Below are 19485 nucleotides of genomic sequence, written 5' to 3' on the forward strand. Positions count from 1 at the left end.
TATATATATATATATATATATATATATATATATACTGTATATATATATATATATATATATATATACATATATATATATATTGATGTATACATATACATATATATAAATATATACATACACATGTGTATATATATATATATATGTATGTATGTATGTATGTATGTATGTATATGTATATGTATATATATATATATATATATATGTATATATATAATATTTATACATATATATATTACATATATATATGTATGTATGGATATATATATATATATATATATATATATATATATATATATATATATATATACAGTATATATATATATATATATATATATATATATATATATATATATATATATATATATACAGTATATATATATATATTGTGACAAATTGTTCCTGAGCTTCACTCCCTTCTTTAATCAACCTTCCCTAACACAAATTAAGGACCTCAATCACCCCCTTCCATAACCCACCCAAACCCCCTTCTTTTATCCGGACTAAAACGCCTCCACTCCTCGCAGGGGCCGCATGATCCCATCGGAGCTCGACAGATTGATCCAAGAAGCCAAAGGGAAGGGCAAGGTGCCCTTCTTCGTCGCCGCCACCGCCGGAACCACCGTCATGGGCGCCTTCGACCCCCTCCACGCCATTGCTGACGTCTGCGAGAAACACAAGCTTTGGTTCCACGTTGATGTGAGTCTTGAGATTTTCATGAGTCTTCTGATATAACTAAGTCTTCGTTCTAAAATGTCTTCTGATATAAATGAGTCTTCTTTCTAAAATGTCTTCTGAAAGTCTTCTGATAAGTCTTCGTTCTAAAAAGTCTTCTAATATAACTTAAGGCTTCGTTCTAAAAAGTCTTCTGATATAACTAAGTCTTCTTTCTAAAAAGTCTTCTAATACAAATTAAGGCTTCGTTCTAAAAAGTCTTCTGTTATAACTAATAGGACTTCTGATAAATAAAAGCCTTCGTTCTAATAAGTCTTTTGATAAATAAAAGTCTTCTGATATAACTAAGTCATCGTTCTAATAAGTCTTCTGATATAAATAAGACTTCGTGCTAATGTCTTCTGACATAAATACGTCTTCGTTCGAATAAATCTTCTGATAAATAAAAATCTTCCTTCTAATAAGTCTTATGATAAATAAAAATCTTCTTTTGAAATGTAACTGTAAGGGAAATAACTTAAGAAATAAGAAATATCACAAGAGAAATAAGTGTCCAGCGCGCCACTAATTCTCCCTTTCCGCTCGTCTTCTCTTCGCCACGCAACCAACCACAACCAGGCCGCTTGGGGAGGTGGCGTTCTATTGTCCAAGAACCAGCGACACAAGATGGCAGGCGTCGAGCGATCCAACTCCATCACTTGGAACCCCCACAAGCTCATGGGCGTCCTTCTGCAGTGCTCCACCGTTCACTTCCAGGAAGACGTAAGTGGAGAGAGAGAGAGAGAGAGAGAGAGAGAGTATGCTAATATATTTACCTTAGTAAATACTATGTGAGAGAGAGAGAGAGAGAGAGAGAGAGAGAGAGAGAGAGAGAGAGTATACTAATATATTTACATTAGTAAATACAATGTCTGAGAGAGAGAGAGAGAGAGAGAGAGAGAGAGAGAGAGAGAGAGAGGAGAGTGTGTGTATACTAATATATCTACATTAGTAAATACAATGTCTGTGAGAGAGAGAGAGAGAGAGAGAGAGAGAGAGAGAGAGAGAGAGAGAGAGAGAGAGAGAGAGAGAGAGAGAGAGAATACTAATATATTTTATATATTTACCTTAGCAAATACAATGTCTGTGTGAGAGAGAGAGAGAGAGAGAGAGAGAGAGAGAGAGAGAGAGAGAGAGAGAGAGAACTACCCACAACAATCTAAGAACACCATTTCACAAACAACAACAACAGCAACAACAAAAAGCAACTCTCCACCAACTCTTCCCAACCCTTTGCCTTTTCCATCAAAGACGCCTTTCTTCCTTTCCCATTGCAGGGTCTGTTGATATCCTGCAACCAGATGTGCGCCGATTACCTGTTCCAGCAGGACAAGCCATACGACGTCAACTACGACACAGGCGACAAGGTCATCCAGTGTGGTCGTCACAACGACATCTTCAAGATGTGGCTTCTGTGGAGATCAAAGGTAAGGGGGAAGATTCGTATATCTGCTGAGTCATTAGCAGCCATTGCCGGGCCCTCTTTGGTCCTAGCTTGGGTGGAGAGGGGGCTTGCAGCAGCAGCCATTGCCGGGCCCTCCTTGGTCCTAGTTTGGGTGGAGAGGGGGCTTGCAGCAGCAGCCATTGCCGGGCCCTCCTTGGTCCTAGCTTGGGTGGAGAGGGGGCTTGAGGGCTCATCATATGGTCAGTCTCTAGGGCATTGTCCTGCTTGATAGGGAAAGGTCACTGTCCCTTGCCTCTCCCATTCATGAGCGGCCTTTAAACCCTTAAAGGAGCTGCCCCTCTCGTTTATTTGGGGATTTTTTTTTGGGGGGGGGGGGTTCTCTAGCAGACAGATTTTGGTTTTTGGGGGGTATTTTTAAAAAAATTAATTTATGGGGGTTATATATGGAGTGTTCTCTATCAAAAGGTATCTTTGGTTCTTTTTGAAAGTATAATTTTTTTTTCAGGAAGCATTCAATATCAAAAGGGTCTGTGGGTCTTTTTAAAAGAGAATGGTTATTTATACGAAGTAATCTCAATTAAAAAGGAATTTTGGGTCTTTTTTGAAGGAGAATCAACTCTTTTTTAAAGGGAGTATTCCCTATCAAAAGGGAATTCTGGTTATTTTAAGGAGAATTTATGGTTTTTTATATGGAGCATCCTCTCTCAACAGTATTTTTTTTTTTCTTGTAAAGAGGTATACTCTTTGAAAGGAGAACTTATTGTTTTCTTTAGAGGGAACATTATTTATAAAAAGATGAATTTTTTTTTTTGTCGAAAAAAAAACACCTCCCAAAAAATTCAAAAAAAAAAAAATAAACATATATTACTTCCAAAAGATATCTAAAAGTTTAGTAATATAGAAAAAACTACTTGAAAACCAGGGAATACTTTTCAAAACGAATAAACAAAATTTCAAGACCATAGAAATAGGAAAAATTAACCTCCAAAGAAATCTACCTGAAATCCAAAAATCAAATCAGAAAAAAATATATCCTTCAAGAAAAAGAATAAAAATAAAATAAAAATAACAACATTAGAAATAAGAAAAACTAACCTCCAAAAAAAATCTACCTAAAATCCAAAAATCAAATCAGAAAAAAATATATCCTTCAAGAAAAATAAAAATAAAATAAAAACAATTACATTAGAAGCATGAAAAAAAACCCTACGACAATCTACCTTAGCAAGAAAAATCAACTAAAAAAAATTACACTTGAACACTAAAAAAAAAAAAAAAAAACTTTTTTTTTCAGGGCGACGAAGGTTTCGAGAAGCACATGGACCACCTCTTCGAGATGACCTCCTACATGGTGCAGCGAATGAAGCAGCATCCAGACAAGTTCGAATTCGTGAACGACGAACCCGAGTGCACGAACGTGTGCTTCTGGTACGTGCCCCACCGCCTCAGGAGCATGAAGGCAGGCCCTGAGAGACACCAGCTTCTCGGAGAGGTCAGTAGGACTGGAGTATTTCGTTAAAAGATTTGTCTATCTGTCTGGTTGGTTATCTAGCTTTCTAGCCATTTGTTTATTCTGTTCTAGTTCGTTTTGACTTGACGAGTTTTAGAGCTTCATATTGTTCGTTCTGGTTTGGTTCGTTTCGACTTGAAATTCAAAGCTTCATTTTACCTTACCAGGTTGCAGAGCTTCATTTTTTTCATTCTGTTTTGGTTTGCTTTGACTAGACGAGATTCAGAGCTCTATTTTGTTCCTTCTAGTTTGGTTCGTTTTAACTTTATGAGTTTTAGAGCTTCATATTGTTCGTTCTGGTTTGGTTCGTTTTGACTTGAACTTCAAAGTTTCATTTTAACTTAACAGGTTTCAAAGCTTCAATTTGTTCATTCTATTTTGGTTCATTCTGGCTTGAGTTTCAGAGCTTCATTTTGACTTAACAGGTTACAAAGCTTCAATTTATCCATTCTATTTCAGTTCACTTTGTAAATTTCAGAGCTTCATTTTAACTTAACAGGTTTCAAATCTTCTCATTCTGTTCTGTATTCAATACAAAAATTTTGAATACAATAACAGTATTTATTGCTTGAAGACAATATTTAATGAAATAGTATTCAATAACTAAAGATAGTGAAAAATAAAATAGCATTCAGTTCTTGAAGTCAGTATCTACTGCAATTAATTCCCATACTTTGAAGACAATATTTTATATAAAAGAATTCAATCCATGTACTTTATATAAGATTACTTAATATTCTAGAGCACAATCTAAAACGGTAATTAACATAACAATCTATAATATTGGTAATGTATATTACTGCAAATTTAAATTACTATTATTATTAGCTAAGCTACAGCCCTAATTGGAAAAGCAAGATGCTGTAAGCCCAAGGCCTCCAACAGGGAAAAATAGACCAATTAAGAAAGGATATAAGGAAATAAATAAAAGATATAAGAAGTAATAAAAAATCAAAATAAAATATTTTAAAAGCATTAACAACATTAAAACAGATATTTGATCTATATACTATAAAAGGACTTATGTAGTTACTTCAACCACAATGTTTCTAAAGAACAAGGAAATAAATAAACGATATAAGAAGTAATAGAAAAATTTAAATAAAATATTTTAAAAATATTATCAACATTAAAACAGATATTTGATCTATAAACTATAAAAGGACTTATTTAGTTGCTTCAACCACCAAATGTATGTTTATAAACCGTATTTTTTTTTCTCTCCTTTCTACTCCTCTGACACCGAAATCCAACGCCCCGCAGGTCCAACCCCTCCTGAAGGGCCGAATGATGACCGCCGGCACTCTGATGATCGGCTACCAGCCCCTCGACCACTACCCCAACTTCTTCAGGAACATCATCTCCTCCCAGGCCGTCAGAAGGGAAGACATCGACTTCATGCTGGAGGAACTCGATCGCCTCGGATACGACTTGTAAGGCGCGCCATTTTGTAAGAACGAAAACGAAGAAAATAAAAAAAAAGGGGGGGAGGAAGGTTTTGTTGTCTTAGGGCGTGAGATGCGAGGGCGTCCATGAGACGTTTTTTGCTGCCGCCACCCACCGCCGCCTTCCCCCCTTCGTCAGGAGTTTTCTGATCCTCCAAAACCAGTGGTGCTTCTACGGAGATACGTCTGAGTGGAGTCTTCGATAGTTCCTTCCTTTCGACCATTTTTTTCAGTTCAATTTCGTTCCTCCGCTGTTCTTATTTCAAAAGGCTCTCTCGAAGACTTTGCTTACGATGAAACAGTTCAGTAGTACAAACAAACAAACAAGAGACTCGAATACAAACAAAAGAGACTCGGGACTAATTTTTTTCATTCTCAGCGGAAGCCTTTATTTCAAAAACCGCTCTGTAACAACCCTGATGATATACGCCCACATGCCTCCCCTAAAATAAATTCCACCAGGAGGGGGGGAGGGAGGGAGGGAGGGGGGACACATACGAATTTCGTTCATTCCAGCGCCGAAGCTAAACTGAGTCTTGGAACTCGCTTCCTTCTCTTTTGTTCCCCCGAAGGAAGCCGAGCTGGTGAGCCCACCACCATCACCAAACTCATCGTTTTGAACGTCACTATCATCGCCATATTCGATTCTCATCACTATCATCACATTCGCCGTCATTATCTTCATCATCACCCTTGTTCGCGCTGGGAAATAGGTGGTATTTGTCTGAGGTTTTGGTATTATAAGAGAGAGTCGAGAAGTGGAACCGAGCTAAGGGGAAGAAGCGGACGATCCAACATGGCGTCTACACAGACAGGGTAATGGCGCAGGTAGATAGAAGTGCGCGCTTTCTTTTATTAATGCGCAGATGCAATGCAGACGAGCCTGCGCAGTATAGCAATAAATAAGGCTGGGCTTTGGACTTGAATAACGCTTATGCCAATTTCATAGAAAATAAAAATTATTTATTGATATCATAATATATAGAATGAGATATCTTTATATATACGTTGTTAAAAGTTTTATATTTTCTGTTATTTCAAAGACTGTATATAGATATATGTTTCGTAATTCTATGAGAAAAAAAATATGATTGCCTTCCTAAAAAAAAAAAATAATCCTTTATATAATCCATGAATTTCTAATTATAGTAACTTCTCTTTCTATTTTGTTATGAATTGAGTTATGCGTAAAAAGCAAAAGCGATTTACCCTCGTGCAAGGTTTGCTAATAACTGCATTAGGATAACCAAATGTCTGAAGCTCACGTGTGACATTAAGCAATAAGAAACAATCAGTATTATGGGATGTTAGTATGGAGCATTTGGCCATGAAAGAAAACGCGGCGGAATTCATAGAAAACGAGATTTAATTTGAAAGAGAAATGAGCGGAATTCAAAGAAAACGGAAAAATTTAAGGCAAATGATGATAGTTTTCGTAAATATGAAGAGTTTTAAGATGTAAACATTGCCCGAAACTAAGAGAAAATGTAAAGTGGAATGTGTAAGGAAAAAAAAAAAAGAAGAATTTAGGGAAATGGGAAATTAAGAAAAAAAATGGGAGTGTTTAGATATAATGGGAATTAAGAAAAAAATAAGAAGCAAGAAGAAAATGCTAAGAATTAAGACCATAGAGAAATAAGGTTAAGAACGAATAAACAAGAGAAAACGGGGGAGAAAATTTCGTGCAATGAAAATGGGGGACAATTAAAAATCAGGGGATACAATAATATATTCAAAATAATGTTATTACTTTGAAGTAAGGTCTTTAATGCTTTGGGTAAATCATAACTAGATTTTCTTTCTACGAATTAAAAGTATAAACTGTGTATATATATATATATATATATATATATATATATATATATATATATATATATATATATATATATGATGTGTGTACTATCAAGAGACTCATAACGTAAATATTGTGGGGACATTGGCTGGGCCTAGTCCAGAGGTCCATGCCATTAACATTATTCTAATTAATACCTTATTACACTTGTTGACCCCTTTGAGAGAAAAGCCCTTGCTGACATAAGGCCGGCCTTTCAAAACCTACGGATCCAGCCTAATCCCCCCAAAACTCACATTTATATAAAATAAACTATAAAATCTGTAAACAAAATGAAATTTCAATTTAAATTATAATTATCATTGAAATTAAAGTTTAATTGTATCTCTCGAGAAATTTCACATAAAAGTCTACGGTGGATACACGCCGTGTTTCAAAATCAACTCTACGTCTCTAGCTAATGTTTCTTATCAAAATTATATCATAACCAATTTAATAATCTAGCCTTTAATTTAAAATCAGTTAATGAAAATGAGACACGCTGATTACGAGGAGCAGACTTTCGACCGTAGATTCAAATACCATTTGTCATGCAATCAAATAGATTCCTATTTCAAGGTTGGTATGCCTGAGAGATTTTTCCTTAATTGATGCATATCTATGAAATATATTGTTTAAGGAATTTCATCTCCATTTACAAATTTGGTTAGAATAATTGCATTATAAAATTTCACTCTGATCTAAATAAAAAAATAATTTAAAAAATAAAATAAACTACAAAATTCCAAAACACATCTAACAATACATAATTCAAACTATCAATCAGGCCTACCAACCATGAAAAGCGAACTGAACTATCACCAACAAGTCTACGGTATTTGATCTAATAAGATAGAAAGCTTACTTTACGTAAATGTAATAAACTATAAACCACTTGCATTTTTTCCAATATTCTCCGCTATTTCACTCAAATCTCCCAGTAAAGCTTTTTGATAATAAAAAGTCCGTGTTCAAACTATTGCTCGCTTCCCGCGCGCCTCAGTGTATTTGTCGTGTCTCCACGCTCCTTGCATGCTATAGCCTGGAGTCGTTTTCTGCATGCGTTACGGTATTGTTACGGTACTGTTACGGTATTGTTACGGTACTGTTACGGTATTGTTACGGTACTGTTACGGTACTATTACGGTACTGTTACAGTATTGTTACGGTATTGTTTCGGTACTGTTACAGTATTGTTCGGTACTGTTACGGTATTGTTATGGTACTGCTACGGTACTGTTTCAGTATTGTTACGGTATTGTTACGGTACTGTTACAGTATTGTTACGGTATTGTTATGGTACTGTTACGGTACTGTTACAGTATTGCTACGGTACTGTTACGGTACTGTTACAGTATTGTTACGGTATTGTTTCGGTACTGTTACGGTATTGTTACGGTATACCGTACTGTTACGGTACTGTTACGATAGTTACGGTACTGTTACGATATTGTTACGGTTACAGTACTGATACGGTACTGTTATGGTATTGTTACGGTTACGGTATCACACTGCACGTTCCTCCCGTAGCTGAGCCAATCGGTACATCGAAGCTTGAGTGGTCCAAGACTGAACGAATTTAATAGGAATAAACTGATATAATTTTGTACTCATCTTGAATACTTTATTCAAAACTTCACTTTTCAACATGCATTATAACTTGATTTTAAAATTTCTGTTTTCATATTTCTTAATATATACATATATATATATATATATATATATATATATATATATATATATATATATATATATATATATATATATATTATATATATATATATATATATATATATATATATATATATTTTAAAAATTAGACTTACCTCAGTCACTTATGATACACTCAATATATCAATACTCGATTTGTCATCTAATATGTAATTTCACATTCCGATGGCTAATTGTAAACTCAGTAATAATTCACTATGTAATTTTGCACTCAGTCATTGTACACTTTGGTAATTTTGCACTCAGTAATTGCGTACTTTGCAATCTTGAGCAATTGTAAATTTGGTCGCACTGCACTCAGTAATTGCACACTTATTATCTTGCACTCACTAATTGTAAATTTTGTAATATTGCACTCAGTGTTTGTACTATTCGTAATTTTGCACTCAGTAACATTGGTAACAAAGCACTCAGTAACTGTACTCTCCACTCGGAAATTTTGCACTTAGGCATGCACACGTAGTCATTTTGCACTCAATTCAATGTCGAAACTAAAAAAATGCACTCTGTAATTCAGCACTTAGCGAAACTCTGCAGTCTGTAATTTGCACTCAGTAATTTAGCACTCGGCAGCACTAGCGTTGCCGAGCAATCAAAACTCTGCAGTCTGTAATTTGCACTCAGTAATTTAGCACTCGTGTTGCCAGCAATCTAGAACTAGTTCGTTTCTAACTCGGCAATCCTGCACTCACTTTTTGCATCCCGTCAGTGTAGCACTCTTTGCACTTTTTGCACTTTTGGCACTTTGCACTCGTTGATTTCTGCACTCGGTAGAAATATAAGTGTTCTATTCGCACCGATCAACTGCATGACTAAATGTTTCACGAATTTTCGCACTTTTTTGCATACTATTTCGTAACAAGTGGACTACTGCAGACAAACTTTAGCTTCTATGTAACATAAGGCTTTCGCAATTTCAACATTGAAGAGATTGTTGTTGTTGTTGTTGTTGTTTTGGCTTGTTATTTTCCGTTTTTTAACTATTCTCTTCTAAATATGGCATTATCTTTCAATCTCTCTTTTACATTTTTACAATAGTTTTGCAATCCTATAAAATAACGTCATTATAATCTAAATTTTGCATTCAGCTTTACAATAGAATTTGGAATCCATTCCAATCTAAAATTTGCATTCGGTTTTAACATAGATTTACAATTCATTCTAATCTAAATTTTGCATTAAATTTTACAATAGCTTTACAATCCAATCTAATTTAAATTTTGCATTCAGTTTTACAATAGATTTGCAATCTATTCTAATCTAAAATTTGCATTCAGTTCTACAATAGATTTGCAATCTATTCTAATCTAAAATCTGCATTCAGTTCTACAATACATTTGCAATCCATTTTAATCTAAAATTTGCATCCAGATTTACAATAACTTTGCAATTCATTCTAATCTAAAATTTGCATTCAGTTCTACAATACATTTGCAATCCATTTTAATCTAAAATTTGCACTCAGTTTTACAATAACTTTACAATCCAATCAAATTAAAATTTTGCATTCAGTTCTACAATACATTTGAAATCTATTCTAATCTAAAATTTGCATTCAGTTTTACAATAACTTTGCAATCCATTCCAATCTAAAACTTGCCTTTTAGATAAAATTCAGCTAAGACACTCTCTCCACTAAACGTATTTTATGCAATCGTAACTGCACTAATCTTCCGCACCCACGTGAATGTTGCACATGTAAACACATTTCTGGCATCTATGCACCATAGTAAGTATATCTTAAGTGTAGCACAGCACTTGCTGTAAAGTGTATTCTCCTGCACATAATTACATGTTTAGCACTTGTACGTCCTGATACTAAGCACTCGGCATTTTTTAAAAATCATCTTGTTTCCTCGTCTCGTAGTTTGTGTGTGTGTGTTCCATTAGCCAACGAAGCACTTTCTAAAAGTCACATTGCTCTCTCTCTCTCTCTCTCTCTCTCTCTCTCTCTCTCTCTCTCTCTCTCTCTCTCTCTTTCTATTCCTAGCTATTACCTTACCTATAAACAACTACCTCTCTCTCTCTCTCTCTCTCTCTCTCTCTCTCTCTCTCTCTCTATTCCTAGCTATTACCTTACCTATATATAACTACCTCTCTCTCTCTCTCTCTCTCTCTCTCTCTCTCTCTCTCTCTCTCTCTCTCTCTCTCCAGTTCTCCGCAAATAAGATAATGACGTTGCACTCTACGCATATTTCCCGCCATGTTTCAATACATCAACCCTTGACTTCAACCTTTTAAAAAATTACTTCTATTTCCCAATATCAAAACCGAAAAGTAATTGCATTAAATTAATACATCTTGTATCATACAAATGCATTAAATCAATACATCTTGCATCATACAAATGCATTGAATAAATACATCTTGCATCATACAAATGCATTGAATAAATACATCTTGCATCATACATTCAAGGGGAAATCAAGGTTGAATGTAATGAGACTGGAGTTTATATCTTTTACAAGTATTTGCATAGATTTCCATTAGGAATTTTCGACATCTCTCTCTCTCTCTCTCTCTCTCTCTCTCTCTCTCTCTCTCTCTCTCTCTTCGAAGTCACGTGTTTCGATAAAAACTATACTGGAATTATACAGATTTAATTCCAATAAATTATAATAGATCAATAATCACAGTTTTTAAACGCAAATTCCAATTTATAATTAGAGAAGTTGAGACTTAAGCAATGATTTTGTTAAATCTCTTTCCGTTATACACACACATATATATATATATATATATATATATATATATATATATATATATATATACATATATATATATATATATATATATATATATATATATATATAATATATGTGTTGTATTTAATTATGCTTTTAAGTAGTACGTATAGTGAAATCAACCAGGATAAAAATTAAAACTAAAAGTATCATTCTTATAATTAGAAAAAAACATATCCTTTTCGAATATTTTCCACCAATATGATATTACCCAATAGCTTTAAAACCTTACATAAATATATCACAAATACATTCAAATACATTCTGGAAGAAATTTGTGTACCACCGATCAAGGGATCTAAAGTTCTTAATAAACCTCGAGAGGTTTCTAGTACATCAAATACACTCAACATCAAGGATGTTATGTACATCTTCTGAAGATGTTTCAAAAGTTCTGTACATCTTCTGAAGGTGTTCCAAAAGTTCTGTACATCTGAAGATGTTCCAAAAGTTCTGTACATCTTCTGAAGGTGTTCCAAAAGTTCTGTACATCTGAAGATGTTCCAAAAGTTCTGTACATCTTCTAAAGATGTTTCAAAAGATTCTTCAAGGTTCGAAAAATATCTTTCATGAAGGTTTTAAGACCTATTTCCAGCGAGATCCTAAACATCCTTCAATGAGATTATGAAACATTCTTCAAGGAGGTTTCTAAAACCTCCTTTCTGGAGGTTCCATAACATCCTTCGAGGAGGTTCTAAAACATCATTCAAGGAGTATCGTAAATATCATTTAAAGAAGTTCTGAAACATCATTCAGGAAGTACCGAAACATCCTACTAAGATGTTCTTCTAAAACATCATTCAAGGAAGTACCGAAACATCCTACAAGGATGTTCTTCTAAAACATCATTCAAGGAACATCCTATACATCATTTAAAGAAGTTCTGGAACATCCTTCAGGAAGTACTGAAACATCCTACTAGGATGCTCTTCTAAAAACATCATTCAAGGAGATTCCAAGACACAATCCAAGCTTGTTCTCCAATGACATTTGATACATTCCTATAACAACATTCCAAGAAGATCTAATCTCTTCTAAAATATGCAATAGATCAAAAAGACTTTTAAGATCACTAATAATATTTTTAGATATTGAAAGATTCAAAATCCCACAAAGTCATTCAAAGGGAGAAGTGGTCTCTCAATCAATGCTTCTTTTCTAGATATCGAAAGATTCAAAACCTCCCAAAGTCATTCCAGTGGAGAAGTGGTCTCTCAATCAATGCTTCTTTCTTATATATTTAAAGATTCAAAATCCCCCATAGATATTTAAAGGGAGAAGTGGTCACTCAATCAATGCTTCTTTCTTATATATTTAAAGATTCAAAATCCCCCATAGATATTTAAAGGGAGAAGTGGTCTCTCAATCAATGCTTCTTTCTTATATATTTAAAGATTCAAAATCCCCCATAGATATTTAAAGGGAGAAGTGGTTCCTAAATCAATGCTTCTTTTCTAGATATTAAAAGATTCAAAATCCCCCAAAGTCAATTAAAGGGAGAAGTGGTCTCTCAATCAATGCTTCTTTTCTCAAAATCTCCCAAAGCCATTCAAAGGGAGAAGTGGTCTCCCAATCAATGCTTCTTGATACAATATAATTATAGATCTACAAAATACAGTAATATTCCGAAAATAACATTTGAAATTAATCCATTACAATGAGCCCAAGAGGATTAGCATCATAGCTATTACAAGACAGTTACTTGACCAACTAAAATTCCCATGAGTGAAAATCTTAAAATGGCTTATGATAGTTTGCAGTTTAAAGTGTTTCTTGGTGGGTTCCGCTTAGAAAACGAAGAAGGAAAAAGAATATGAATAAAAAGGGAATATGAATAATGGGAAAAATAAGGTTAAAGGAAGAGACGAAGACTGGGAGGCAAGAGGGAAATGATGGGATGAGATTTTTGTTTTTTCATCGGGATAATGGGATGCTGTGTGCCAAAGACTTATTACTCAGTCAGTGGTGTGTGTACCTTTTAAAAACAAAAAAAATGTATCAAAATGTAAGTGAAGTCTAAAAAAAAAAACATTTATAAAGTATATATATAGAGAAGTATTTATCTGTAATAAACGTAACTATGTATGTTTGTAGTATAAAGTAACTGTTGGTAAATTTTAGAGATCTATATATTAACGCATCGCGATTTTCAAGCAACAGAATCCGATGTCTTCCACTAGCCAGTAAGTGTAAAGTTTGATGTCGAATCTGTTTATATATATATGTCGTTAACGTTGTTCTTGTTTGTAGAGTTATAACAAAATAAAAACGACGAGCCAAGGATAGCGAAGGCGCCATAAGCGACATATCAATAAATGCCGCGAATGTTGGTGTATATGTGTCTGTGTTTTGTGAATGAATTCGTGGCTTGAAAGGTTGGCGACTGTGTTGAAGACAAGAGTACCAACCCCTCAGTTCTTAATATAAGGATTAAGGGAAGTACCTTGTGTATGAATTAGTCGTCTGAAAGGTTGGCAATTGTGTTGAAAGCAATGGTACCAACTCCTGCGTTACTGAGTTAACGATTAGGGGAGGTATCTAAGTACGAATGTGTGGTCTGAAAGGTTGGCAACTGTGTTGAAAGCAATGGTACCAACCCCTGCGTTATTGAGTTAACGATTAGGGGAGGTATCTAAGTATGAATGTGTGGTCTGAAAGATTGGGAATAGTGTTGAAGACAGGCGTACCAACCCCTGAGTTCTTGCTACAGATATCCTTGGGAATATGATCCTGTCTTATGTTACTGTCTGTTAATATGAACGTATTTCTGTGTGCCCGAATGTTTCTGTGGACATGTTTGTCGGTGTCTGTGTGCGCGCAAACTCTATCGCATGTGTATTTCTGTATCTCAGTGTTTGTAAATATGCAGCTTTGATGTCCTGAAGGCAACTTTTGCCTCCCTGAAAAGCATCGTCCCCTAAAATAACCATTTTAGGGGTCAAAGGGAGGCACATCAGCCCCATCTACCCTGAAGATCAACAACGCGTCGGCTTCTATTTCAAGAATCCCCGATTGATACCTGTTCACTATAAACAGCGACGGTTACCAATTAGTAATTAACAATTTTCTAGACCTGTTACCTTCAAAATATCCATAAGGACAATAAATCTATTCAAAAGAAATGCCAGATGTGATCACAAGGAGAAATGGATTTCAGTGACTATGAACAGTTAAACACCCGGCCTATTACCTAAGCGAAAAAAAAAATATATATATAAAAACTTAAAAGAGATACTTGTGAGCTTTGTCGTGCACGTGAATGTCCAGTGTATGTAAGTGTACTTTTTTGGTGTTCATAGTGAAGTGTACATTTGTGTACGTCAATAAATCATGCATGTGAACGCTTTCCACACCCTCTTATGTGTAGAAACTGTACAGGTTAATAAAAAAGAATTTAATTTTTTGTGCCAAAGTTCTATAGAGTCAGATATTTATTCTAAATCCGTATAAGCTATTGCTGCTGCTTCCGCTTGATAGTGGTAAAACAAATAAATCTTCACCAAAGAGAACAATAAATATTGGAGGGTTAGCTGTCTAAGAAGATTTAGCAATAACCATCAGAGCTGCCAGATTGAGAAGGAATCTTCCCAAAATTGGCAGTACTGAGATGTGGATAAGAAGGGAAATGAAGAAGAATTACAACTGCCGGCAGAGGCTTAACTAGTGGTACTTTTGTGGTCGATCTATTTGTAAAAGTCAAGAGGTTAACGAACTGGAACTAAAAATATGTAAAGAACTGTCATCGACCGACCGACCTTTCATATAACCACTTTGCCTGTGATAAATCTACCAAAGAATAAACGATAAATCGGGTCTTTTACAAATCTCGCAGTTTGTCCTAAAACCCTAGACGTGTCACACGAAAAGGGTAGGTTTAGAATTGATCGGAAATCACAGATACCCACTAGCGAAGATCACGTGGTCTAGGAGCTCAACCCGACAAAAATATCTCTGAGGTGGACGTAGTGATAACTAAAGGAGGTGCTAGGAGAGGAAAATACCGTAGAGAAATGGAAGGAGAACTGGAAGGGAAGGAGGAGAAGAGGCAAACAACAAACGTAGATGAAAAAAAGCTAAGGTTAAACCCTTAATGTCTTCCAGAGAGTTGCACTAGCGAGCAAGCCCTGAGGAAATAGACCTGCTCTTTGCGAATGCTTATTCTGTCTTGACCCAACGACCTTGCTTCAGTTGCGACCTCAGCTTTTTTGCTGGTTTCATTTGCGACCTCATTTTAATCTAGCATTCGTTCCTTTAGCTTTCCGTAGAGCAGACTGCTGGAGATGGTTTCAAAGCGGAACGAAGGTACCAGTTTCGTTTGTTCGCGACAGGACGTACAATAAAAATAGCTTTAGCCTATGATAGTGGCAACGCTGGTATAACGCTGATATATCTCCTTCCTTTTCAGAGGATCATTGGTTGAGTAGGGTGGGTAATCTTTATTATTATTATTAGTCTCGAGTGTTTGTTTACTAGTCGAAGACGATGAACCACTCGTTTAGGGTTAGAATTAGCCCAAAACTTTGGCTGCTAAAGATTTCTTTCTTTCAGAAGAAACGTATAAAATGATAAACGTGAAAATACCAATAAATACCAAAGTTGAAATAAACAAGAAAAAAATGCTTAGATTGCATATTATTTACAGGGATTAAATTATATTAAACAATGGAAATATAATATAAAGAAATCTACTTTAGTTTTACATATCTCACCTTTTCAGAACTTTTTCAACATTACCATACAGTTCCTGGATTTCATACAATCGACTTAACAAAGATATGACATTTCAGTATCACAAAAATACAAAAACTAAATATATATATATAGATATATATATATATATATATATATATATATATATATATATATATATATATATATATATATATATATACATATATATACGTATATATATTAACGTCTATTTGTATATGTATATAAATGTGTATGTATATATATATATATATATATATATATATATATATATATATATATATATATATATATATATATATATGTATATATATATATATATATATATATATATATATATATATATATATATATATATATATATACAACAAGGTCCCTGTTTACCCTTTAAAAATCGAGACATTAATCCCTTCACCTGAGTAAACAAAATTCAAGCTCGCAACCAGACTTAATTTCCCGCAAATTAACCCCAGAGTGACAACTTGTGCATCACCCAGTGAAAAAGGTCAATTGTCGTTGTGTTATGACCTAAGTTCATTTCGGAAACATAATACGAATGTTAGAAGATGTTGTGTTATTGTCCATTACGTTGTTTATCATTACTGTAAATAGCGATAGTTATTCAAAAAGCGATAGTTATTCATTTTAATTGTTCCTTTCTGCTTGTAGGAATCTAGTCGGAATTTTGGGTTTTGCAGAAAAAAAAATTTTATGCAGTGTGTATAAGACCGCATGTGTCACTTCAAAGCCAAGCCTATAGTGTAAAATACACGATATGTATTCGTATTTATTCATTTATTTATGTATGTATGTATGTACGTATGTATATAGAGATAGCTATAGCTTAAAGGGTTTCCTTGGAGTCAAGAAAAATACATATTTCACTCTATCTTAAAGACAATTTTTTTAAAAATCTTTATTATTTGTCAACTATTTCCTTAATAATTTTTCATTGAAATTATCTAAATCATTCATCTTTATCTTAAAATTTTCATTAGAATTATCTTAATCATTCATCTTTATCTTAAAACTTTCATTGGAATTATCTTGATCATTCATCTTTATCTTAAATTATGTCAAATAATTGTTAATGATAATACAATTACGATCTCAATTAAAGATAATTAACTGTTGATGTTCGTAAGTAATTTTACCTTATAAATATTAAAAAATAGATAATTTACTGAGATATTATATCAACTGTCTAAAATACTTCAATAGTAACACATACATTTCATGTTAAAACTTCCTTATTCATTAATAAAAAAACTCATTATGTTAATAATAATTTTGCCTTATGACAATAAACTTTAAATACCTCTCATTAACCTTCACAGTTTTATAAAAATAATTATTTAAATATTCATTTACAAATATGAACTACCTCCAATTTTCCCTTGAAGTCTTTGAGGGTTTTTGAAGATGTAAAATAAAATTCTAACATTTTAAGTTAAATATTTTTTTCTCGACTCTTTGGAAAAGAATAGCTTAAAATAGGTCCATCACTTTTGTTGAAAAAAAAAAAAACGAAAAACTAAAAAAAAAAAAAATAAATAAATGATTTTTGTCGAACCTTTACAGACTGGTTTTGCCCATGTTTTGACTCGATGTGTCAGCCGTGGGATGTGTTATCACGTTAAGATAAATACATAATTCATTGAGATTTAGCGAGTCGGCACTCTAGACTACAAGAGGGAGATGGCCAACATCCTTGGCAAAGCTCTCCCTCCATTTAACAACGAGTCACTCCTCTAACGGCATTCATTTTCGAATGCATCGAAGCTAACACATCCCGACGTTCCTGACCAAAATTACGTAAACCGATTATGTAAAACGAAGAAGAAGAAGAAGATGGAGCAGAAGTAGAAGTAATGATGATGATGATGAATTAAAGGGACCATAATCTAAACTATTGGCCTTGTGGGCAGTTCTCCAACAACAGCCTTTTGTGTGTGTCGCTGTAACTAACACATGTTCTAATTCTCTCGATGCGGGGCATCAAAAAAAACGCCTACCCCGTCTGCTTATGTATTCATTGGTTCAATAAATATGGTTAAATAAGAATGGAGTTTTCTTCCACCCCCCCCCCTCCAACCCCGCCCCTTCCTTACCCCCAAACCCCCTAACCAACCCCCAACCAAACAACCCTCCCCCCCCCCCAATTAGAAGGACATGCTGCTGAATCGTTGGTACAGTTGGCTTTAATCATTCCAGTACACCGACGTCACTTTAGCTTTCCCTGGAGTGTACCGGAATTAATGAAGCCAACTGTACTTCCAAAGTCCCCCAAACCCCCCCCCCCCACACCCCGAATTAGAAGGACATTCTGCTGAATCATTGGTACAGTTGGCTTCATTAATTCCAGTACACCTACGTCACTTTAGCTTCCCATGGAGTGTACCAGAATTAATGAAGCTAACTGTACTTCCAAAGTCCCCCAAACCCCCTCATCGACCCCCAACCACAACCCCCACACCCCCAATTAGAAAGACATGCTGCTGAATCATTAGTACAGTTGGCTTCATTAATTCCAGTACGCCGACGTCGCTTTAGCTTCCCATGGAGTGTACCGACATTAATGAAGCCAACTGTACTTCAAAACTCCCCCAAACCCCCTCACCAAACCCCAACCACTTCCCCCCACACCCCCAATTAGAAGGACATGCTGCTGAATCGCTGGTACAGTTGGCTTCATTAAATTCCAGTACACCGACGTCGCTTTAGCTTCCCATGGAGTGTACCAGAATTAATAAAGCCAACTGTACATCAAAAGTTCAAACTTGCAGCAAATGTATTTTCTTTTGTAATGAACAGACTGACCCTCTCTTCATAGTTTATACATGACAGATCTATTTTAACATTTCATACTGATCTTAAGATATTTAATTTTCTTGATTCATCCCTTTTCATATGATTTATGTATTTCCTTATTTCTTTTCCTCACTGAGCTATTCTTTTCCCTGTTGGAACCTTCGGGATTATATTGTCCTGTTTTTCCAACTAGGGTTGTAGCCTAATTATTAATAATAATAATAATAATAATAATAATAATAGATAATAATAATAATAACAATGATAATATTAAAAATAATAATAATAATAATAGATAATAATAATAATAATGATAATATTAAAAAAAAAATAATAATAATAATAATAATAATAATAATAATAGATAATAATAGTAATAATAACAATGATATTAAAAATAATAATAATAATATTAAAAATAATAATAATAATAATAATAATAATAATAATAATAATAATAATAATAATAATATTAAAAATAATAATAATAATAATAATAATAATAATAATAATAACAACAACAAAGGTGCAGCTAAAGGACAACGAACGCGGCAACGACAAATATGTATCTTTTTAATAAAAATAGA

The 19485-nt window shown here is 34.1% G+C and overlaps 1 protein-coding gene and 1 long non-coding RNA gene across 2 annotated transcripts in view; one reads left to right on the forward strand and one right to left on the reverse strand.

Annotated features, from left to right (window-relative positions):
- The window catches only part of LOC137622149 (glutamate decarboxylase-like), a 36680-nt gene extending 31156 nt beyond the window's left edge, over positions 1-5524 (forward strand). Inside the window, exons 7-11 of the mRNA XM_068352585.1 lie at positions 525-696; positions 1291-1434; positions 1989-2138; positions 3411-3608; positions 4890-5524. Of these exons, the coding sequence (XP_068208686.1) occupies positions 525-696; positions 1291-1434; positions 1989-2138; positions 3411-3608; positions 4890-5063 (838 nt within the window). The 3' untranslated portion in view covers positions 5064-5524. The remainder of the gene's footprint in view (positions 1-524; positions 697-1290; positions 1435-1988; positions 2139-3410; positions 3609-4889) is intronic.
- Positions 1-19485, reverse strand: part of LOC137622302 (uncharacterized) — a 333069-nt gene that overhangs the window by 267850 nt on the left and 45734 nt on the right. The gene's annotated exons all lie outside the window — the stretch shown is intronic.

The sequence above is a fragment of the Palaemon carinicauda genome, chromosome 29, assembly GCF_036898095.1.
Source record: "Palaemon carinicauda isolate YSFRI2023 chromosome 29, ASM3689809v2, whole genome shotgun sequence".
Taxonomy (NCBI): domain Eukaryota; kingdom Metazoa; phylum Arthropoda; class Malacostraca; order Decapoda; family Palaemonidae; genus Palaemon; species Palaemon carinicauda.